The 24302-nt window shown below is 36.6% G+C and overlaps 1 protein-coding gene across 1 annotated transcript in view; it reads left to right on the top strand.

Annotated features, from left to right (window-relative positions):
* The window catches only part of LOC145983700 (RNA-binding protein 47-like), a 122141-nt gene that overhangs the window by 87479 nt on the left and 10360 nt on the right, over positions 1–24302 (top strand). Inside the window, exons 2-3 of the mRNA XM_083116755.1 lie at positions 431–605; positions 16631–16796. Of these exons, the coding sequence (XP_082972881.1) occupies positions 431–605; positions 16631–16796 (341 nt within the window). The remainder of the gene's footprint in view (positions 1–430; positions 606–16630; positions 16797–24302) is intronic.

The following is a 24302-nucleotide window of genomic DNA, read 5'->3' as shown; positions in this document are numbered from 1 at the left end:
GTACATATTACCCTTTACAACTCCCTTGGAAATCTACAAATTGCTGTTTATATAGCAGCAATGGTAACTTGTTCACCTTAAATTTCCATCATAAGAATCCCCCCCCCAAATTGGGTGGACGCAAAGGGCATCCACAAACCCACCTGTGAGCACTCCTGCCGTTAAGTACTTTCTTTTCTTCATCTAATGGATTAAATGCACTATGGTGCATTTAAGGTTTAACATTTTTAAATGTTCAATTTTATGTTATTTGAAAGAGAAAAAATCCCCCCAAAAAATCTCGGTGGCACAGTCTGCACCATAGTCCCCCCCTGTGGGCACCCCTGGTGATTGAATTGTTTAATGAAATTTAGCAATGGAAATTATCAATTTATGCAAGTGAATTTTACATATGTCTTTCAACACAAATGAAACAATGTTTTGTTTTTAGGTTACTGTACTGTATGTAAGAAACCTCATGCTCTCTACATCTGAAGATACCATCAAGCAGGCATTTAATAATGTGGCTGACAACAGTGTGGAGAAAGTCAAGAAGCTACGAGATTTTGCATTTGTGCATTTTCCAAATCGTGAGAAAGCTCAGCTTGGCTTGGAACACCTTAATAGTAAGTATCACACATATATTTATTTAAAATTTTATATTTTCTTTTCTTTGGGACATAGAGCCACAGTGGTCAAGTTGGTAGCGCATCTGACTATCATGTGGGAGACCTGGGTTCAATTCCTGGGGTGGGTGATCTATGGTCTGAATTTTTCTAGCTTTGTCCCCACATAAAGTGGCTCTGGGGCTCACAAAACCTCAAATCAATGGGTACCAGGGGGCAACCCTGGGGGTAAAGATGGCCGGAGTGTACTGCTGATCACATCACCTCCAAAATGGCCGAGATTGAGAATGAATTTGAATTTGAATATTTATTTTCTTCCATAGACCCTTGATTAAAAGGGCATGGATAACATGAAGATACAAAATGGTGTTTAGTTGCTACATCATTATAACAAACAAAAATAATGAAACATTGTGTAGTACATTGGTATTACATCATTACACCAAAGTAAAAGCAGAAAAATCCATCATTCCATTACATTACAATAAAAATAGAAACACATTGGCATCATTAAAAAGAGAATAAATATAGGAAACATATTATTCAGTACATTGATTGATTGATTGATTGATTTAGTTTATTTTACTTCGCGTTTTGTGCCTCTTGTCTAATTTGCGAAGATGGGGATGAGTGATGAAATGATGAAATTGATGAATGAACATTCACAAACAAACAAGCCCAACCGGGATTCGAACCCGGGACCCTTGGCATCACAGCACGATGTGCTAACCACTTGGCCACAGGGTCAGGCTCAGTACATTGACATCGCATCATTAAAATAAGAATAAAAATTAAAAAAGAAAATAAATGTTTATTATGTTGGAATTTCAAGGCTGTCTAGTTCCACTATCGTGAGATTTACTTGTGAAGTGTATACAGATTGAGCATGTTTCTAAGTTATATTGTCTTGTTCTATGAATTCTGCAAGACTGAAGACAGCCCTACCACCACATCCCCAAAATGTGCCTTCATGGTATGGTGCTATATGCATGGGGAACTTTATCTTTGGGATATGTATTTTTCATCAATATAAGTATAAAATCCATTGCATTTTATTTCATTAATTATCAGCTGGGAATAGTGGCGTGTGGTGACCTCGGCACTTGGGGTAGCAACTTATTATGGGTAATCTGTAAAGCACCCCACACTCCTCCCCTGACAGACAACTAAATGCATCGATTTCAGTGTTGTTTCAATAGAGACGAAAGAATTTAACCATTTCATGGAAGTGATAAGTTAGCACGAAACCTAAATTTTATTTACCTGTATCCATCCATGTTTGCAAATGCCTGAATCCTCTATGAAGTTTCCAGTGGATCAGTCCTCACCTTTGCAATTAAATAGATAAAACAGAGATGCTAAATAAACAAATACAAACTAGAAAGGGGTGCAATAATAACCTGTGGCACAACAGCCCATTGAGGACCTGGGACTACCTACCAACTGCTGGCCTCACTCCCACCTGATCCTACTCACTCATTCTCCCCGAGGTGAGTGATCATCCAAACAGTTACATGGTGATGTGTGGTCAGCACAACAAACCCCCAGCCATTGTTGTAGGTTTTCATGGCCTGGTTACGCTACTCATTTGTAGCTACCCAATCTCCTCATGATGGTGGGTGGCCACTGCTCCCATACAGAGGTGGAAATGTAAGGAGAAAACTTGTTAAGCTTCCAACAGGAGACTCGAACTTACGCACGTCCCGTAGCCAGAGTCCAAAACATGACACCTTAAACTGCATGGCCATGATGTGGGACTGAAAGAAAGGGGTGTTATGGTGGTCATAAATCCCCCTTTGGAGTATTTTTTTCTTTTAAATAAGTTATTGTAATTATTAGGAAACCAATGTTGACATTCAAAATACTTATTCTGCAGCCTGACTTTCTGGTTGTGCCTGTTCATGCAAGCATGCGTGCACACACACACACATACACATACACAGAGACAGACAGACAGACAAAGAAAGAGACATACAGGGAATTTTAAGAAAGTGCTTTTTGAAAACAATGAGCATGTGGAAGAAAGGTCTTGAGTTCAAATTCTGAGTACAGTATAAATGTTTATGACTATCCTCATGAGTTTGTTATCTATTTTTATTGTCACATTGCAATTAAGTTAAAAAATTAGAAAAGTGATGTGAAGTGGACAAAAATGTAAATTAGCACAGCAAGAAACCTGATAACAGGTTGTATGTAATTTGCCCCTTGTACAGTTTTCCATTGTACTTTGTCTACAGACAATTTCAATACACACATATACATATTTCAGATTGTTAGGTTTATCAAAATTTATTGATCAGCTCTCGTACTTATGGGCAAGAGATTAGTGTATTAAAGATAGTACTACTAAAATGAAAAATATAGGTTTCTGTTTTTTTTTCGTTATTATAATTACGTTCCTTAAAGGAACTGTTTCCAGTTATTCGTCCTCACACAAAATACTTACTTTCTCATTTCATAAATAATAAGATTTGAAGCCATATGCTACTATGCATAAATATTATGCGTAAAATTTGTGGTGTAACTATTGGATACTCCCCCGAGTTTCTCGGGCAAAATAAAAGGAAATCAGGGGAAACTAATCCTCTATCACTCTATATAGGCAATAGATTGGGGTACCTGGGGTATCTTTCAACCATTGCACTGGTCGAAGAGTTCGAGGGGTTGGGTTGGGTGAGTAAACACAGAAGTCTCCCCATTCCCTTTCCATGGAAAGTTCTATCTGAAACTGGTCTGGCAGTAGAAAATCCCGTTAGAGAAGCTCCTTCCAGCCTTCCTGGTGATCATACTGAGGGGTGAGAAGTGCGTGAAAAAAAGTGATGCATATAAACTGTGACTTCAAGAAGACAATAAATATTGTGATTTTTAAATAATTAGATGTGTGAGATCATTGATCTATCACTGCTAGACTCGCTACTCCTCAGTGCACATCACTGGCTGGGATGTATGTATTAAATTTTTATTGAAAATATATTCAGCATTCAGATGAGTTTAAATAAATCTCTATAAGCTACATAAGCACAAAGGAGCCCCCTTCATCCCCCCATCTGAACACACCCACCCAACTTCCAACACCTATCACATACAAATAAATATAATAAGGAGAGGGGGTTCTGGGTTCGATATCCGGTGGAGGCACATAGTGATTCGGATCCCACTTTAAACTGTAGGACCAGTCTCGATTAGCCTTACTGTGCATAAAGTGGACGTAATACACCAAATCAATCAATCAATAAGGAGATGGGGTGAAAGTGACTATTAAAATACAAAACCGAACACTGGTGTGAACATATTTTTTTAGAAAAGGCTTTCATTTTAGCACGCTCATTCATTTAAAGGATGACTGGGACATTCTTGTCTACTGGGTATAATACTCTCCATAGTAGTGGCAGGAAGTGAAAAATATTGCATGGACTGTAAAGCACACACATGAAAGTCTGTTCTTAAGCTGTACACTAATTTAATTTCTTCATTATCATTATTGCTACATGATTGTTAACTTCAGGGTTTAAATACGGAGAAACTAGTACTCACTTAACTTGCAGCAAGTTCCAACGAGGATGGTGGCAGTGGCCGCTGAAATTACTAGATCAAAGAAGAAAAAAACAGTTTCGCGGATAAAGTGAGTACTAGTTTCTCCATATTTATATACTACCGCGTCTCTTTTCCCAATTATGAATTCAGGGTTTAGTATTGTGTGAGACCAAGTCTGGTTCTGGTGTATCGCAGGATTATTATTTCTGTGATTATTACTTTTGAAAACATTGACTGGGCTACAGCGTTGCACCTATTACTCTCCAGACAGTTGGGATGTGTCTCTGTCCATGGTCATGTCATTATGTCATTATCATCATCATCCTTTGTCATTTCCTGTCTCTGGCTGGGTCGGCATAGAAGTCAAGACTCTCCATTTTCTTCTGGTCTTCCACAATTCCTATCTTTCCACGGTGTTCCAATCTTGTTCTCTTCAGTATCTGCTCTTTCCACCGACATCTTGGTCTCCTCCTTGGCCTATTCCCACTCCTTATGCATCAAGAGCTCTTACTGATAGTCTTTCTGCATCCATCCTCTTCATGTGTCCAAACCATCTCATCTATGCCTGATCTATTCTGTCCTGGAGCTTCACCATCCCCACTGTCTGTCGGATCTCCTCATTCCTCATTCTATCCCTTCTCACCTTCCCCAACATACTCCTTAAAAATTTCATCTCCACTCCCTGCATCTTTCTCTGGTCTCTCTCTATCATTGTCCAAGCCTCTGTTCCATACATAACACCACCCTGCATTTAAAAAAAAAAAATGAATGAATTCAAATCTATAGGTGATTCTGGAAGTGTTTTGAATGCTGATCACGGAAATGACATCCATTTTTTCCCATCACCTCAGGATTTTTCACAATTTCACAATCAAAATTATCATATTTGCCATTCCATTATACTTATTACAGAAGGCAACAAAATAAATTTAAGCAAGTACAATTTTGGTTGTTTACAAACCAATAGCTGATTCTGGAAGTATTTTGAATGCTAATCACGCACATGATATCCATTTTCCCCCATCACATCAGGATTTTTCGCAATTTCACAATCAAAATTATCATATTCGAAATTCCATTACACCTATTACAGAACGCAATAAAATAAATTTAAACAAAGAAAATTTTGGATGTTTACAAACCAATATGTGATTCTGTAAGTATTTTGAATGCTGATGACGGATATGACATAAATTTCTTCCCATTACATCAGGATTTTTCTCCACATCATTCAGTTCAATCCACCCACTACATCATAACATTCAGTTTTGGACATTTTGTGAAGGAAATTTTTATGAGAGATTTCTAAAATGGAATTTACGCAATCAAAGTTTACAATTTTCATGTTGATGTGTCTTGTGAAGATAGAAGGTGTATTAAATGCTTATGTGCATTTGTAGTTCAAAATTGGATGATTTGTATTCTAGAAAACCAATATTTTATCATCTAAACAGAGCAATCTATTGAGGAAATCATGGAACTACACATGTTATTGTGAAATAAAGGCACTTAATATATTGATATCTTCTGAAAAAACTACACGTGATGGGTAAAAATGGATTTCATTTTTGGAATCAGCATACTGAAATTATTCAGGGACAACAGTCATCTGTGAGACATCCAAACCAATGCAGGGCTGTGTAAGTATTGGTACATAGTATGTATTATATATTACCTTCTTGCATTATAGGTACATCCCTGTTCCATATTAATCTTCAAACACTTTGATAGAGTCCACCACTCATTTGTCCTCTTCTGTTTACCTCCTCATCTATTCTTTCACTTCTCTCAATTATGCTTCCTAGATATTTGAAACTCTCCACTACCCTCAACTCTTCCATGTCCATCTTTACTCTTGGTACATTTCTGGCTCTGTTTCTTGTTGTTATTAGCACCTCACTCTTTTCTGCACTGATATTCATTCCTGCTCTTCTGATTTTCTCATTCCAACTATGAAGCTGTCTCTGTACTTTTCTTCACTGTTTCCCCATATTACTAGGTCATTAGGGAACAACAGGACCTTCATCTCTTCCTCTTTTATCATCTTCCCCACCTCTTTGTTCATTGCATCCATTGTAATTATGAAGAGCAGTGGGAAAAGAGCAGCACTTCTCTGTTTTAGTCCATTACTTATACTGAACCACTTCATTCTTCCCACTGGCATCTTCACACAGCTCTGGTTTGCCTTGTGTGTGCTCTGCACTCTACACACTATCTCTTCCTCTACTCCTTTCTCTCTTTGAGCCTTCCAAATCTTTGTTCTGTCCATGCTATTGTATGCCTTTTCTATAGCTAGGAATGACAGAAACAAATCATTTCCATACTCCTAATGCCCTTCTTGTAATTACCTTATGGTGAATATCAGCTCTACTGTTGATCTGCCTCTTCTAAATCCATACTGTTCCTCTTTCATGTTCAGCTCTGTTACTTCCCTTATTTTTTTTTCTCTAATATCTTCTCATGCACCTTTTATGAGTGGCACATTAGTGTTGTTCCTCTGTAGTTTTTACATTGCTTTCTGTCCTCCTTTTTGAATATGGGAACTATTAGTCCCTTTGTCCAATCTCTTGGCACTTCTCTCTCTTGCCACACTATTTTCATCACTCCGTACAGCCACTGCACACCCATCACTCCTGCTCCTAGTATCATTTTCACTGACACTTCATCAATTCCAGGTTCTCTACCTCTCTTCATTCTCTTCAGTGTTTCCTCCACTTCTTTCCATGAGAGATGTATTTTTCTTTCCTGTTTTCTGTTTTCCTTACTTCTTCATTCCATTTTCTTTTTTCACGTTCAGCAATTTCTCGAAATGATTTCTCCACATTCTCCTTATTTCTTCATCCTCTACTACAGTTCCCCTTTCATCCCTTAGCTTACAGCTGTCTCCTCTTTAACATCTTCTTCTAGCACTTTGGTCCATTCTTCCATCCACTTTCATCTTTACTCCTTTACTACTGTTCTTGCCTGTTTCTTATTTTCCATGTACTCTTTTCATGCATTTTGTGATTTAACTTCAAACCAATTTCTAATGCATCATTTTCATTTTTCACTGCCTCTCGAGTTCTTTCATTCCACCATGGTGTTTCTTTCTTCATCTACTAATTCTGTTTTAAATCTTATCCATTCTGTTGCTACTCCTTTGGGTTCATCTCTTGGCATTTTAGTATGCAATATTTCTTGATATTTCTCTTTTATCATCCTATCCTTCAATTTCCACACTCTAATCTTTCTCTTTTTCTCCTCCCTTTTATATTTTATTTTCAATACCCTCACATCTCCTACTAGTAACCTGGATAATTCAACACAATTTATCTGAAGCAACTCTTGATATGTCAATATTGTTTACATTTTTCACTTATTTAGATATCAATCCATGACATAATTGAACTATAACACATAAAGTGAAAGTGAAAATTGAAATTTTGACACCCTGTCCAAGAAATCCAGTTAGAAAAAGGGGAAAATAGAAAATATTTTCTAACACGAAATTTCTTCAGGAAGTTTTGCATTTGTACAAAATACAAGTATTGATTTCAGCAATACCTGGAATGTTGAAGAACATGAGTACAGGTGAGCCATATTCTCCAAAATATCAACCACACATTTTGTTTTGTTGTAATATCCCACTCTTTCCAGAAAAAGCTTTTCACTTGTTCCACATCAACAAATGGATATAAAGAACTCAGAAGCATAGTACATTCATTGATTGCTTCCCCTTCCTAGATGGAATTTTCTATTGGTTCCAAATTGAAATTTCAATTGGATTGAATTGGTTTCAATTGGAGTGAATTGTATTCTATCGGAATGTATTGGTTTCAATTGGAATTGAAACTAAAACCAATTGAAAAATCAAGACAATTTCCAATTGGTGAATTGTATCCAATTGTAAGCTCTTATATATTGTAGAAACAATATGTTATAAATTAATTTATTGACTCAAAGCATAGGTACTTCAATTCTTGACACCACATTTCCTGTGATTTAGAAATTCTTTGGAAAAACAGCATACTTGAACTTAATTTCTTCTGAATTCAAATGCATACTACTGAAGTCAGATTTATCTTAATAAATACCTAACAAGAACTCTTTCTCAAAAACAAACTCAACCTTAAAGCAGCTAATAGTTAGAATAAATGTTCATATTAGTTCTTGTTTTTGCAATATGAAATTTCCATGGATATTCTTATTTGTTTGTAATGCAATTGGAAAAATGAGCAATCTTTTGATCAACTAAGTCGACCTCAACAGTGTTTTGTTTGTTTATCACTTTTTAAGTGTTGTGGGTCAGATTCTTTGATTAACCTAATTTGTTGCTGTTTTTGCATGTACAGAGCATTCCCTGACATTCGCTACGAGACTCGGCAGCAAGCGGCCTGGCATCAGCATCTTTCCCAGTGAACGGGTCCGCGACAATCGCTAGAGTCGGCTATTAAAATTACAGTTTTCATATTGTGTACTAACCTTGACTACAGAAGGTGTTGAAAATTATGTCCCTCTGCTGCAACACATTCCTGGCATCTCCGAAGGAAATTGGCATTTACACGTGCAAGTTCGTTTACTGTAATTCTCCCGATTTCTCGTACAATACTCTCTTTTAACTCATGGATGGTGTGTGGATTGTCTTTGTATACTTTATTTTTTAGATTTCCCCATTTTTCTTTCCACTTTTATTCAAAACTGACCCTGTTACTCTAAACTTTTTTTACGAGGTTTAATATAGTGGTCCTATTAAGAACGGGAACACCAGGAAATTTAGTTGCAAAATGTCGTCGCACTTCTCCACAATTCCTCCTTCTGAAGTAACACTCAACAAGATAAATCCTTTGTTGTAATGTAAACTATTGTGGTGCCATATTAAGCCACAATATTCAACACACGGACACGACACAATACAACTTCCGAGGGAGGATTATACTGGCGTCAGTCTGCAACGTCAACAGAAAGGGAAATAGAGTGAAGGCAGGGAGAGCGAAAAAAAAAAACAGACTGTAGCATGTGACTGTCATGGACCTGTTCGCCGGGAAAGACTAGCGCTGACGCCGGGCTGCTTGCCGCCGAGTCTCATAGCAAATGTCAGGGAATGCTCTGTATAAAGAAAGAACAAAATATCAATTTATGATTAAAGCAGCATATTTTTCGATTTTCTATAAGTGTGTTAATCATGATGAAGCTACAGTGTTAAAAACGTGTTCATATATTTGAAAAGTTTTGTATGTGAAAGTTTTTCTAAGTTACAAATTCCACATGCTTTACCAGAGATTTATTTTAGTTGTTTTATATGATTTCTCCATTGCATTTACAGTTGTATAGATAAGAATTTTTCATAAGCAATATAATGAAAACAATAAAATACTTTCCAATAGAAACCAATTCATTATAATTGACGAATCAGTTCCGATTGACCAATTGGTTCCGATAGACCAATCGGTTCCAATAGAGTGTCTGAAAACTCATATTGGTTATCAGAACCAATTGGAAAAATTTCCAGCTGGGTTAAAAGTCAAAATTATGTTTCCACTCATCAGCAAATGAAATTAATGAATTTCTGGAATAAATCAGGCATTTCTTTGTTTGAGCAATTTAGTTCCAATTTTTGATCAAGACTTGAACCAGGGTCTCAGGCATATTATATCACTGCTATACCAACTAAACTACTGAGGCAGGATTGACTTTGCATGATATTTCGTTTTCACTGTTTTACCTGCCTGATGACAGATAATTTTGTCAACCAGTGAAATGACAATGGACTCTGTTGCCTCTGAATAACTGGTGACTTTGATGGTGTAAAATTCACTCAGTGAAGAATTTATTATGTACTGGCACACACAGAAGATATATTATGTAAATATTTGGCAGAAAATTCAGGCATAGCCACGATTCAAAATACCTTTTTCTGTCATATCATGATATTTTTACAATTGGTCTACTGAGCCAGCCTTGATTTATCATTTGATTTTTACTTTTTTGTTTGTTTGACTTCCCTAAGACTATTATAACACCATTAAGCCTTGTTTCCATGATTATGAAAAACTAAATATGCTGACCAAGGCAGTAATTTATTTTATTAAAAATATAAACTAACGTAACGTTTCAACCTTCTAGCAAGGTCTTCTTCAGACTCTGTATCAAGTACAAAAGTAACCAGATACAACAAAAGGGCATTATATATACACAAAGATAACTCCCTCCAGGCTATTTAGAAAGTTATTTGGAACTTTCTAGCAGATGACTTTCACTTGCCAACTTTACTTTCACCTAAAAGGCTAAACACAATTACTTCCATATAGAATGTGATTGGACTTTTAATCTCACGCTCTTTTCCCTTCATTTTTCTTCCTTCTCCTCTCCTCTTTCTCTCTTGTCCTTTCCACTCTTTCCAACATCTTCTTCCATTCTTTGTTCAACTTCAGTCCCCCATTCCAGTTCATTGTGTCTTCTTCACCTTTCTTCTCTATTTCCTTGGCTTCCTTCCATTTTCTCACTAGCATTCTTTTCTCCCTTCCTATCTGCGTAGCCTCATCCCACTCTATGTCATGTCCTGTTTCTCTCGTGTGTTTAAATATTGCATTTCTCTCTCTCTTAAGTCGTACATCATCCCTATGTTGTTTCAACCTGTCTTTCAGCCTTTTTTTCGTTTCTCCTATGTACACACTCTGACATTCTTTACATTTCACTTCGTAGATAATCCCTTCCTCTTCCTCTTCTCTGTTTTCCTTTTTCTTGTTAGCATTCCTTGCTATTCCTAAAATGCTTCTCCCTCCCTTCCTGTAAGTTTTAATTCCCGCTTTCCTAAGCACTTTGCATATCTTTTCTGTGGTCTTCCCCATACTCCTTATTCCAAACCTTCTCTCCTCTTTTTCTTTCTCTTCCAATTCTCCCCTGCCCGTTTTCTTACTTCTTCTGTTTATGTCCAGTCTATCCTGCTTCTCATAGCCATTCTTTTCCAGCTGTTTCCATAGGCTATTTATTTTGCCTTCTTTTTCACATTCTTTAATGCATATTTTCTTGATTCTGTCCTCCATATTCTTTATAAAATTTATTTTTGTCACCTCACTTACATCACTCCTTTTGTGGCAGAATACCCCTGCTGCATACTTCTTCTGATGCCAAGCGGTTTCAATTTCTTGTCCTCTTTTCCTTTTCATCAATATATCTAGATAGCTTAACTTGTCTTCTTCTTCTATTTCAAGTTCCAATAATATCCCTCTTTCTTCATCTTGAATTTCTTTGGCAAAATTGTCAAGCTGCCTCTTATAATGCCCTTTTGTTGTATCTGGTTACTTTTGTACTTGATACAGAGTCTGAAGAAGACCTTGCTAGAAGGTTGAAACGTTACGTTAGTTTATGTTTTTAATAAAATAAATTACTGCCTTGGTCAGCATATTTAATTTTTCCCTAAGACTATGTTGAACATTTTGCTCAAAATTGTAAAAAAATCTGACCGTCAAAATGAAATAAAGTAATTTTAGGCAGAAGAGGAAATGGTCTCCCCAAAAAATTGAAATTTCTTTGGATTTATGTCTATATCTATACTACACTTGAGAAACTGTCACTTAAATTGAAGTACTTGGGTAAAATTTCAGCACAGATAATTAAAATTAGTTCCAGATGGTGAAATTGTCTTACTTAGTATTTCTAGTGTTAAGCAATAAAACTCATTATGAGTGTGAACTATTTTATTATTTTGTTTTGAGTTTGTTTTGAGTCCACTTTATGTACAGAAAGGTCAGGACTAAACCTGCAGTTTAAAGTGCTACAGTATGTAGCATTGTTATTCGTACACATAGAATTTCCGAGAAAAAATGTCATATCTACTAGTAAATATAATCATTTTCATATGTACCTGGAAATTAATGTTAATGAAGGTTTCACCAACAAATGTCAATAAAAATGTATGTTCAAAGTGTATAAACAGAGCATATAATTTGTGTGAAAAGAGAAAAACTTCCTCGCATAGAGTGCCACCGCTATTCGGGTGATTTCGTGCAGTTTGCAACTTCGTAACAAGTTTGAACATCCAGGCACGCTCGCCGTCAAGCGGAATGCTGGCATAGGTATTGTTGTAGGCCCATCGTCTATCTATCAGTGCGTTCGAAATGGGCAAGGTGAAGGAACTTAGTTCCGATCTGAAGGATGTTATTATAAATTTGGCCCTTAGAGGTTACTCGTTAAGAAAAATTGGACAAACAGTCAATTAATCACACTCCAAAGTTCAATACATAGTAAACACATTTAGAGAGGAAGGTTCAACACAGAATGTGCCGAGAAAACCAAAAAAGAGATGGTTGAATAAACGTGATTAACACTTTACTTTAAAAAGAGTGCAAGAAAACCCCCGACTAAGTGTTCCTCAGTTACGACCATTAGTGGAAAATGTTGCTGGCAAGATGATGTCCGATGAAACTGTCCGACAGATAAACACGGTGGTGGGTCATTAATAATTTGGGGCTGTATGTCGTCCAAAGGTGTTGGTACCATCCAGTTTATTGATGGTATCATGGATGCCTATATCTATTTGGACATATTGAAGAACAATGTAAAGCATAGTGCCCAAAAAATGGACATGCTGCCTATCTACAGATTCCAACAAGACAATGACAGTAAGCATAAGGCACGAGTTAATTGGCTAATATGGAATGTGCCCAAACTACTACTACCAGCTCAAAGTCCAGACTTAAATCGCATTGAGCATTTATGGGCAATTTTGAAGAGGGGAGTCCATAAAGTAGGCGTCAAGTCCAAACAAGAGTTGAAAACTATTGTGCAAGCCGAGTGGAATAAAATAAGCTCGGACACATGTCGGAAACTGGTTAATTCTATGAAGAACAGGTGTCAAGCAGTAATTAAAGCCAATGGATACGCATCAAAGTATTAGAACTGTCAGTCAAGTTGCTCTGAATATACTTTTTTCTTTTATATTATTAAGTGTACGAATAGAAAAGTTGTACAAAAAATGGAATGTTTCTCTTTCAGTTTCATTTAATTTATTATTGTCATTTGTTATACAGAATTTGGGTAAGATTTTATGTTCCTAATGATATTAGTTATTGAATTGTAAAGAAACAATTTCAAAAAAGTGTATTTCCTTTCAGATATTAAAGCATTTTCTTTGAAAATCCGTGTGTACGAATAAGAATGTTACATACTGTATATGAACCACTACATGCCTCCGCCTGGCATCAGACCTAGGATTCTTTGATTACAATTTGACAACATTACCACTACTCCATCGAGGAGGCCTTTATTTTATTATTTTGTAATAATGTATAGTGACGTATAGCCAGTGACTTGTATCTTGTGACTTTAAAGCCACAGTTCATATGCAACACTTTCTTTTCCACGCGCTTCTCATCCATCTGTGTGATCCGCAGGCAAAGCTGGCTGGATACCCTAGCTCGCTCTTCCTCCGCCTGACCAGTTTCCAGGTAGAAACAGCCGGCCGAAGGAAAAGAAGGATTTCTACCTCTACCTCCCTTTCCCCCTCACCCCTGCTGCAATGGTTGAAAGCCCAGGCTTTCAGGTCTCCCAGTCTATCTCCTATAGGACAGATAGGGGATTGGTTACTCATAGATTTTTTTTTGTAAATCCTCTAAAGAACTCAGGGTAACATTTTCTGCAGTACTTATGTTCTCTGTATTTACACAACCTTTTACACGTTGTACAATATGTACGTATGTATAATATGGGATGTAGTTTTATTATTTATGAAATGGAAACGTGTTATGTGCAGACAATAATGTTATGCTTTCTTTCTTTTTTTCTTTTTCAAATATGGAATATATAATGATTAAATTACAATTATGTGCTCAGGCTCTCTCTCACTCTCGTTTTAGTAGTTTTATTTAAATATACTACTCTTGGCCTCTAACAGTCATAAATATGGATGTATTTATTTGGGCAAAAGAACGCACGTTCATATTGTTGTTGGTTTGCTGTATTTTACTTCGCTCTTCTGCCACATTTGGTTATCGCGAAAATGAGGATGAGTGATGATATGATGAAATTGATGAAGGGACCTCATATGAACAATCCAGGCCAGGATTCGAACCTGTGATGAGTGTGCATTCTTGTCCTATGTGTTGCAGTGCATAATGAAATAATTTGGAATGAAAAATGTATCTCAGAACTCAAAAAGTCAATGAATATCATTGAAGAAACTACAAAAAATTGTGTTGTGTTTTGTTACCTGTTTTGTTTCTGTGCACAAAGTGTACTTAAAACACCAAATCAACCTACCGTGGTTATCACAGCGTGCTACGACACCAGGAGTTCCGGGTTTGAACCCCGACCTGGACATGGGTGTTATTTTGATTTGGTTTATTTTACTTTGCTTTTCCACCACTTTTGGCTAATTGCGAAGATGATATGATAAAATTGATGAAGGGACACACGCAAAGAATACCCATGGCCAAGCCGAGATACAAACCCAGGATTTCTGGCTTAGAGTCAAATCAAATCGTTTTTTATTTTCAAATGTGGGTGGGTGTTACGTGTACTTTTTTTTAGTACTCATTCATCATTTTGCAATCTTTTCCTGTTATTGACATTCTTCTTTTTTTAGGAATACTGGGCCCTAAAGGGGGGAGGGGTGTAACCCACACCAAACCCCCCCCCCCCTTGAGTATGCCACTGACTGCTACCCCAAGTGTCGACGTCACTGCGTATAGCTAAATTAATATAATCATTGTTTATTAAATGGTATCTTAACTCTCACTGTAATTACTAGGCCATTTCTTAACCTTTCATTTACTATGCCCCTCCTTTGAATATCTTGTTGTTGTTGTTGCAGATCCCCATGATTTAAATAAATATTTGAAGTCTAAAAGTGCAACAAATATTTTTCTGTTGGTCGTCAAATAATAATAATAAAGTTGTAATGATCCTGAGAGATCATTCTCATTAGTAACGCTAATGTTTATTTACTCAGTGTATATGTAACCATGTTATTATGTTCAAAGTCATTTTAATTACTTGTTCAATGTTACATGTGTTAATACCTCCTTTGATAATTGTGTTTATCAGTAGTGATTTTTTTTATCGTTCTTTTAATAAGACCCTGCGTGGTTGCAAAGAATATGTAATATTTCTTATAATTGTATATTAACGTTTAGCACACGTTTAATATTATAATATGTATTTATCGTTTGTGCCTTGAGCACGTAGTTCAATCGTCTGCCGTAGAGATGGCCTTGCCTGCTCTAGCACGGTTCCACGTAGTTCGCGTGAACGGCGCTAGAGGCGCTACCTGAACCAAGGCTATATAACCAGCCGCAGAGCAGATTTTCTTCAGTTGGCTTTCAGGTCGGCTCACGATAAGATCTCTCTTACCAACTGACCCGGAAGAAAGGAGCACTCCGCTCTTGCGAGAGGCCAAGCTTCTTAAAGAAGGAAGGAAGGAAGGTGCACTCCGCTCTTGCGAGAGGCCAAGCTTCTTAAAGAAGGAAGGAAGGAAGGTGCACTCCGCTCTTGCGAGAGGCCAAGCACCCGAGAAAAGCCGCACTCCGCCTTCCAGCGAGAGAGGTTGAACTCTGCCTTTGGCAAGAGAACCCACTCCACTTTCGAGTGAGAGATACCCACTCCGCTTATTGGCGAGAGAGAAAAACTCCACTTTAGAGTGAGAGGACCCGCTCCGCTTGTTGCGAGAGGTTTCCTCCCCCTATCAACCTGCGGTACCCCGCCAGGGTAGTGTGGCGTGGGGTTTCTAGGCAACCGCCCAGAAGGTAAATTACAGGTCAGTGAAATACTACGGTTATCGTGAGGGTGACCCTAATAGATGCCCCTTTGTTCCCCGAAAGCCAACAGTTCCCTGTAAAAGCCTGCAGCTATAGAAGTCGGCGTTAGCAAAGGACTGCACTTCCTGACGTTTGTTGGAGCTAAGGATACGACCCCAGAGGACAGCAGCAGCAGTGTATCTGTTCCCAGTTTATGGCAGTTTGCAGAAGCCATTCTCCTCCCATTGTGTGGCAATATATTGGCCAAGTGAGTGTAATATCCTACGCGGGCGTGTGCTAAACTTACAACGTTTATAGTTGCATAAGTGTATCCAGCTACGTTCATTAAACTTTCTCTAACGTTGGACTGTGTACTTATTCCCGAACCCTGAGTGAAATAGAGTCTCATGCCACCGCTGGAGAAAAGGTTAGCATAATGGGTAAACTTTGCAGACCGTATGGTGCTACTGATTGGTCGTGGCCAAGTTAGTAGACTTGCATCCAGCTGACGTGCCCGTGTACGTGTAGTAGGCACTTTTCCCGAGCAGGACGTTGCAAAGTTTACTGAATGATGACCTAATATTACTTAAATGAGAAGATTTGTGCTAAATTTCACTTAGAAGTCTCATTATATGATGATTAATAGCTGAAATTTGTATTCTGAGTTCTGACTCCACATTTACCAAACAATTTCTATATTTAATTGTAAGATGAAAATATGTTGTGTGTAGTGTAAACGAAAGGTTGCTCCAAACCTAATAATCCTGATTTGGATTCCAGAAACAGAACTTGATGGTTCCATAATTGAAGTTACTTGGGCTAAACCAGTTGACAAGGATGTATACAGAATGCAGAAGCAAATGAGTCGTAGACCAGATCTCAATGGTGCAAATGGAGCTAATGCAACTTATGACGTTTATGGTTGGAATCCATTCTCAGGATGCAGGTAACTTCCTATTATCATGTTACGTCTGTCATCTTCAGTATTATAGCTTAAAATATAAACTCCACCATTATCAATGAAATTTCTTAATGGAAAATTATGTTTTCATTACCTTTAGCTTTTACTTATGACATGCCTCATGTATTCATGTCATTATTAGATATACTGTAATCAAGAATGGTATTGCATTCTTGAAGATTTCCACTAATATAACTTACCCTTCTGCATGAAATTTATTTAGTTTGCATATTCAAAGCAGCACTTACATATGCCTAATCTATTAGTGTAATAAATTATTCTTAAGAAGGAGGGGGATTCCTCATCTTATGGTAGGGGAGAACGGGGCAAGTGAGAAAAAAAAGGTCATAGTGTGCACGTCTCTTATTTGAGATGAAACAAACTTTTACCAGGCTACATGTAGAACATTTATGAACATTTTTATCTAGTTCAAGCACAAAAAATAATTAACTTCTCTGTTAAAAAATTGAAATCAATCAAGTCTGACGTACTTGCCCCACTGGGTGGGACAAATGAGACAGCCAGATACAGAAATCCAGATACAGAAATTGAACACTGAAACTTGGCAAATAACTTGACAAACATTTTAAATCACTTAAATCGTGTGTTTAGATTAATGGAAATATAACTGTCAGATAACACTTATAGGAAGCTGTTTTATCAACAAATATCACACACAAATGGTTTTGTCCCATTATTGGTGCATTCTTTGTGCATCCATTTTCTAACCAACAGACTACCATCTTTGATAATTTTGCAACAACTGTTGAATGTCATCTTCCATCCATTCCTTTCCTCTCTTCATCTCTTGGTCATAGACTTGAACCATATCTGAAATGAAGGCACAGGGACATAGCATGTTTTTAACATGACGATAACTATGAATACCATGATATTGGATTTTCATTACAAGATATGAATCCCTAAATCGTCCTTCAGGATGTGAATTTAATGGAGAAGGGTGGGGGGAATACCGGGAAGTCCTTCCCACAGCAAAATTAACACTGGCAAAATATATGAGTGGGCATCCCAGAACAAAAAGGTTAACTCGCATACTGCTCAACACACATGGGAACTATTGTCGTTGACATTAACCTAACGGTAGTCAACATAAAATAATATGTGGTGCCAGAGTTTTACATAGTTTGCAATTTTCCCTATTGAGCTGATATTTGTATGTGCCACCTTGTATATGTATACAAAGTAGATTTTATACTGGAAGGTATTAGTGGATGAAATTAGAACCAATGCAATTTTTCAATTTGGCAGGTGGTTCTCATCCGAGGGGTTGCAGAACAAAAATGCTACATTTAAATCTAGAAGAAAAAGATAGCAAACATTTTTTGTCAGATTTATGTTCTTTATATGCTACAATTTGGTAACAAGCACATGGAACAAACTATTTTTCTCTATAAAATATAACTTGAATAATTAAGGAAACAAACAGCATTTGAACAATAACTCTTCCATCTTGCTACTGTCTTCTTTAATCAGGCCTCTCATGGTTGGTAGCATTTGACAGCTGAGGCAGTGTGGGTTATGAAATTCAAGTCCCTTACCTTAAAGTATGGTACAGTCATGTTCAAAAAATCTGTCGCATGTATTTTTTTTAAGTCCAACTTCTTACGAAATTATGTTGGTAGCTCTGAAACAAGGAAGTGTTGTGAAATATACGATCCTCCAATCAGAGTGAAGTTCGATTCAGAGGAACAGGAGGCGTGACTCACGGTCTTGTCCACAGGAAGTTCAACCAATGCAGCATTTCCAAATATGAGATAACGTCCCCATTGGTTAAATATTGTTTCAATAATGCGAATCGGCAGAAAGATTGCGCAAAAGTTTACTTTGTCGTTTTAATGCCTTTAATCGTTTCAAATTAGTATTAAATTGTCCCAATTATAGTTCACGAGCTTAATATAATGTATTCATGTATGTGTTTGACAATCATATATCACTCATTAGAACAATTTTCACATTGTTTTCACTACATGAGATGACATTTCATTTACATTTACGATAAAATAGTGGTTTGGGTGTAAAAACAGTTTTCCTTAATTAATTTAGAGATGCATTTTTATTTGTTGAGTTAATGATTAGGTTAATTCGTTATTTCTCGCGAGAAGAGGGAACCACAGCTGAAACAAAATACACAACTTGTATTATTGAGATCAAGAGTTTGTTTTAACATCACTTTTTGCACACATAGGCTAATCACGACTCGGGATACATTTAAATTGGAATCTGAAACATTATGTCACCTGACTGGAACTCGGAAAAGGACACACTGATTACAAGACGTCAATACATTACCACTTGGTCTGGCGAACGCCAATAATAATGAAGGGTTGTGGGAGTGGGAGAGGGGTGACGGAAAGTAGAAAATTCTCCATTCCATTTTTGGGGGTATTTAATGTTATATTTATACACATACAAACCTAAGAAAATATTTATTTTGATACATGTGTGTGGGGGGTGGGGAAGGGGGAAAAGAGAGGGACAGAAAGATATTGGGAGAGATGGGACGAAGAGGTGATTGTGGAAAATGTTTTATTTGACGTTCAGTAATAAAAACAATCAAATCAATGATGATTATCTTATAAATACCATATTTAATGTAAATTTATTTTAAAAATGGGGGCGGGGAGCTGTTTGTTTTACATTCAGTGCAGGATAATAAGTGGAGACACATAGTGATTCGTATGTCACTTTAAACTGTAGGTCCATGCCCCATTAGCCTATCTGTGTATAACGTGGATTTAGAGTTCAGTAGAAAATAACGTCGATCTAGTATTTTGGATTTTAGATGAGTTGAGACCACTAAAATTTCCAATTCTTATAATAAGAAACCTGTCCTCATATTACCATTTTGAAAGAGAGAGAGTTAATTGTATAATCTTTCGTTGTTAGTTTCAAGGAAGACTAATTCAAATAGTAACAATGGGAATGAATGAAGCTCACGAAAAGTTTTTGCCACCGTGCGGATTTGAATCTACGACCATTAGAGTGACAACCCAGTGTTGTCAAGTAAAATCTACTATATTTACGACACAATCGTTTTACATGGAGAGGCTACAGCTTCGAGAATTGAGGTTGTGGTTTGACTGTAATTGTAGGATACCCCATAGGTATCGATAAGCCAAGGCTCTAGCGTGCACTAGATTGGTTCATTTGTAGTGACGTGCTCAGGAATTTGTAAAGAGGTATGTGAATATAAAAATGTGTTAATGCTAATTTTTTAAACAGTGAACTCATAATTTAATATATCTCTGTCCATCTCATTATCCTACTTAGGAACTAATTAGTATTGCAGGAGTCATACTGAAAATAAATCTCACGTGACAATGACAAGAAATTAGATTTACGGAAGGAATAGTTTTCATAATTAAAAACCTCGAAGGGCCTTGGGCTATCTCCCGACTGTCAATCTCCCTTCCACAATCCTACCTAGAGTTATCTTCAACTGGCAACGAGGTGACGTTGGTCAGCACATCGAACCCTCAGCCGTTATAGAAGATATCTGAAACCAGGTTACACCAGTCACTCGTAGCTCCCCAATTTCCTCACGATGGTGGGTTACCACCGGTCCAGATAACAGGCCAAGAACCCAGGACGACTCGAATCCATGCCATCCCGCTGCAGTCAGAGTCCAAAGCACAGAGTCTTAGACCGCACCGTTACGGAGGAGGAGAGTTTTCTTATTTTGTTTCTTATAAATGTCGACAATACATTAAATATATTACGCACCAAAAATTAGTGTAAAAAAATAGCCGGTTCTATAAGAGATTCGAACCTTCAATCTTTACTCAACTAGGCCGCTATTTTTAACAATTTCCCATTTTCTCACTCAATAACCTTCGTTGAACGTTTGTCTTAAGAGTCGTTAGCAATCTTGTAAACCTTATTAACCTATCTGCTGTCTATCACAAATGTATTTTACAACCTGGCGTAGATTTTGATGCCTGCAATTTAGAACTTGACTTTCGTGGTAAGTAATTCTCTACCGTCTACTATAATAAATAAATCAAAGTCTACATATCTCATATTTTGTAAATGCGAAATGTCATTGTTAAATGTTACAAACTATTTCTTATTCCACCGTTAGTTCCAGATTTAGCCACAGCATTCTGGAAACCAGCGTGAAACGTGTTTCCCACACTTCCAAGGTCAGGTGAACCCTTATCAGTTATATTGGATGCCTTTGAACATGTTACTTCATACATCATAGTACTGTGGTGGATTTCTTCCCCTTCCCCTTTTACCTTGAACGGTAGTAATCTCCGACTGGGCACGATGAATCAATCACAGAAAAGCAGACTGTCTAGTAAATCGCATGCCATGTATTATTTTGAGCTCCTAGGTTTTGGAAAGTGAAATAAAAAAAAGTATGTAACATTAATTCATAATGGTTGACTACTTTGGGTATTATTTCATGACTCTTTTCTACTTACTCCAATGAAACTTTTGTCTACTGTTTTCAGTAGATCAATAGGTGTTTTGAAACATCTACTGTGTTCAGATTTTCAAAAAGGTGTAAATACAAAAAAATAATAAGGGGGTATGAAATTAATATTTACAGCCAAAATATTAAACTTAACATATTATACACTATACTGAATAAATTAATTTCACTTGCAGTTTCTCTACTGTACTGGTTTCAGTAGCTCAATAGGTGTTTTGAAACATCTATGTTAAGATTTTTTAAATTTGAATTACAATTTGTGTGCCTGAAAACTTAGGGTATTTTACACCCGTCACGCTATACGGAGTCCAGTCCCTTATCATGACAAAAATAAAAGCGTGTCTGAAAACTAAAATATCCTTACCTGGGTTAAAAGCTGAGCCTGTAAAGCGACAGACAGTCAGCACAAACAAGGACAACACACACACAGTCCTACAAAGATTATACGAACAGTAGGTCCAGTCACCAGAGCCTCGTTAGTCTGCAAATGCAGTTCAGGATGTACTACATGGAAGTGAGGTTGGTTTAAATTTTAAATAGATATAAAAACAAATTGTTAGTGAGGAGGAATAAAAAGTTATATTTACAGCTAACATGCTGAGCTAAACACACTACAAGGGTGTAAGGGATGACCTTCCACGAAGTATGTACACCCAATTGTTGCTTCCACGTAGTACACCATGGACTTCAGTTTGCAGACGAACGAGGTTCTGGTGACCGGCCCCATGCCAGTATAATTTTCTGTGTTGTCCTGTGTTTGGTCCTTGTGGGTGCTGAGTGCCTCTTTACAGCCTCAGCTTTTAACCGAATTCAGAATATTTTAATATTTTAGTTACAACACGACATTACAGTTATGTTATTTTAGTTCTGGTAAAGGGCTGGACCCCGTATAAAGTGACAGGTGCAAAATAGCCTAAGTGCTGATGCACCCAAAATTTTGAATTCAAATTCAAATTCAAACACACTACATGCAACATTACATGTAGTACTGAAGATAATATTTCACTTGTAGTTCCTCAACTGTAATTACACATTAGGCCTACTGAAAATGTTCAGTAGGAAATCATTGATTTTGAGTAGATTTCCGAGAGACACAGTAGAGTACTACAATTGATAACAGTAGATTCTGTCTACTGTAAACAGTAGAAATTACGTAGGTTTATAACGACAATGAGAATGAAACAGAGGTAAAAACAATGATAATGAAATGCAGAAGCGACCTGGAGCAAACAGGAACGTAGAATGTCTGGCAGCGAGACGCAAGAGTTGATCAAGCGATTGTAGCATCAAATTTAGCTTAGAGATCATAATTGATATTTCTACATGAGCTCAACATACAAGTTACATACAATGAGAGAATTGAATTGAGTTTACATCTCACGTGATATGAATCGAAACTATTGTTGCACATTGAACTGTCAAGTGAATCAATATTCAATTCGATTAACTAGTGAATGGTGATGTGCTGAGATTTTGTAACGAGATGTGCCAAATGACTGACAGTATAATAACTTATGGACACATTGATTTAATATATTTGAACAATCTTATAACGTGCGATTTTGCATGAAATTTTATTACTTGAATCTACATCACTTCATTGCAAAGGCTTCAACGCATTTATGGTTTGTAAAATTCTGTGTTCGATTCAACGTTTGGTTAACTAAGCGATTTTTATTTCTTATTAAACCGAAAAATTATTTATTGCATTTTACTTATTACGAAAATTCGTATATTATTTGCTTTGCGAAATGTAGAGAATATATTGTTTTCATGCTTTTTACAAGAATACAACTAAGCATGGTGAACAAAAAATAATGTAAAATAAATACTATTCACAAAAGGATGTCAATAGTATTTATTTGTTTTGTTTCTTGATAATTTTCCCTAAAATAAAAATATATAACTTTAGCTGTACATGACATTTCGTCGAATATGACACATGGATCATTTTTATGCAAATCCTAGTAAAATGATGAGAAATTGAAAAAAATATTCTGAAAAATTATTTTCAAAAATAACATTGAAAAATCATTAGAAAGGAGTGTTATTTTTTTAAAAATATATATAATATTTTTATTTCTTTCAATTATTAATTAAATACAATTCTTAGTTGCTATATATATAATAATAATAGGGGTAATCGAACAGAAGTCAAACTTATAATCTTCGGCGTGTAATACTGATAGCCTGAAGTTTTTTTCTCGGAATTTACTGGCTAGTGCATGCTGGAAACTTGCCATATGAATATCTACCCTACCACTACTAGAAGCCACGTCACAACCTCAATTCTCGAAGCTGTAGCCTCTCCATGTAAAACGATTGCATTGTAAATATAGTAGATTTTGCTTAAATGTTTTGTGACATTCATACCACCTTTATTTCATTTGCTACAAAAGAGCGTTTGGGTGTGTTGTTTATAAAGAGGCAGGTGGGGATTATATTTCTAATGCATATTGAACGAATTGGTCTTAACTCAATAATCATGCCGTAAGAAGGAACGAACTCGTGGGGTAGTGGTTATCGCACTAGGTTGTCACTCTAATGGTCGTAGGTTCAAATCCGCACGGTGGCAAAAACTTTTCGTGAGCTTCATTCATTCCCATTGTTACTATTTGAATTAGTCTTCCTTGAAACTAACAACGAAAGATTATACAATTAACTCTCTCTCTTTCAAAATGGTAATATGAGGACAGGTTTCTTATTATAAGAATTGGAAATTTTAGTGGTCTCAACTCATCTAAAATCCAAAATACTAGATCGACGTTATTTTCTACTGAACTCTAAATCCACGTTATACACAGATAGGCTAATGGGGCATGGACCTACAGTTTAAAGTGACATACGAATCACTATGTGTCTCCACTTATTATCCTGCACTGAATGTAAAACAAACAGCTCCCCGCCCCCATTTTTAAAATAAATTTACATTAAATATGGTATTTATAAGATAATCATCATTGATTTGATTGTTTTTATTACTGAACGTCAAATAAAACATTTTCCACAATCACCTCTTCGTCCCATCTCTC

Source organism: Lepisma saccharinum, chromosome 2 (genome assembly GCF_977018435.1).
Source record: "Lepisma saccharinum chromosome 2, izLepSacc3.1, whole genome shotgun sequence".
Taxonomy (NCBI): domain Eukaryota; kingdom Metazoa; phylum Arthropoda; class Insecta; order Zygentoma; family Lepismatidae; genus Lepisma; species Lepisma saccharinum.
This window is presented reverse-complemented; position numbering and strand designations above follow the sequence as displayed.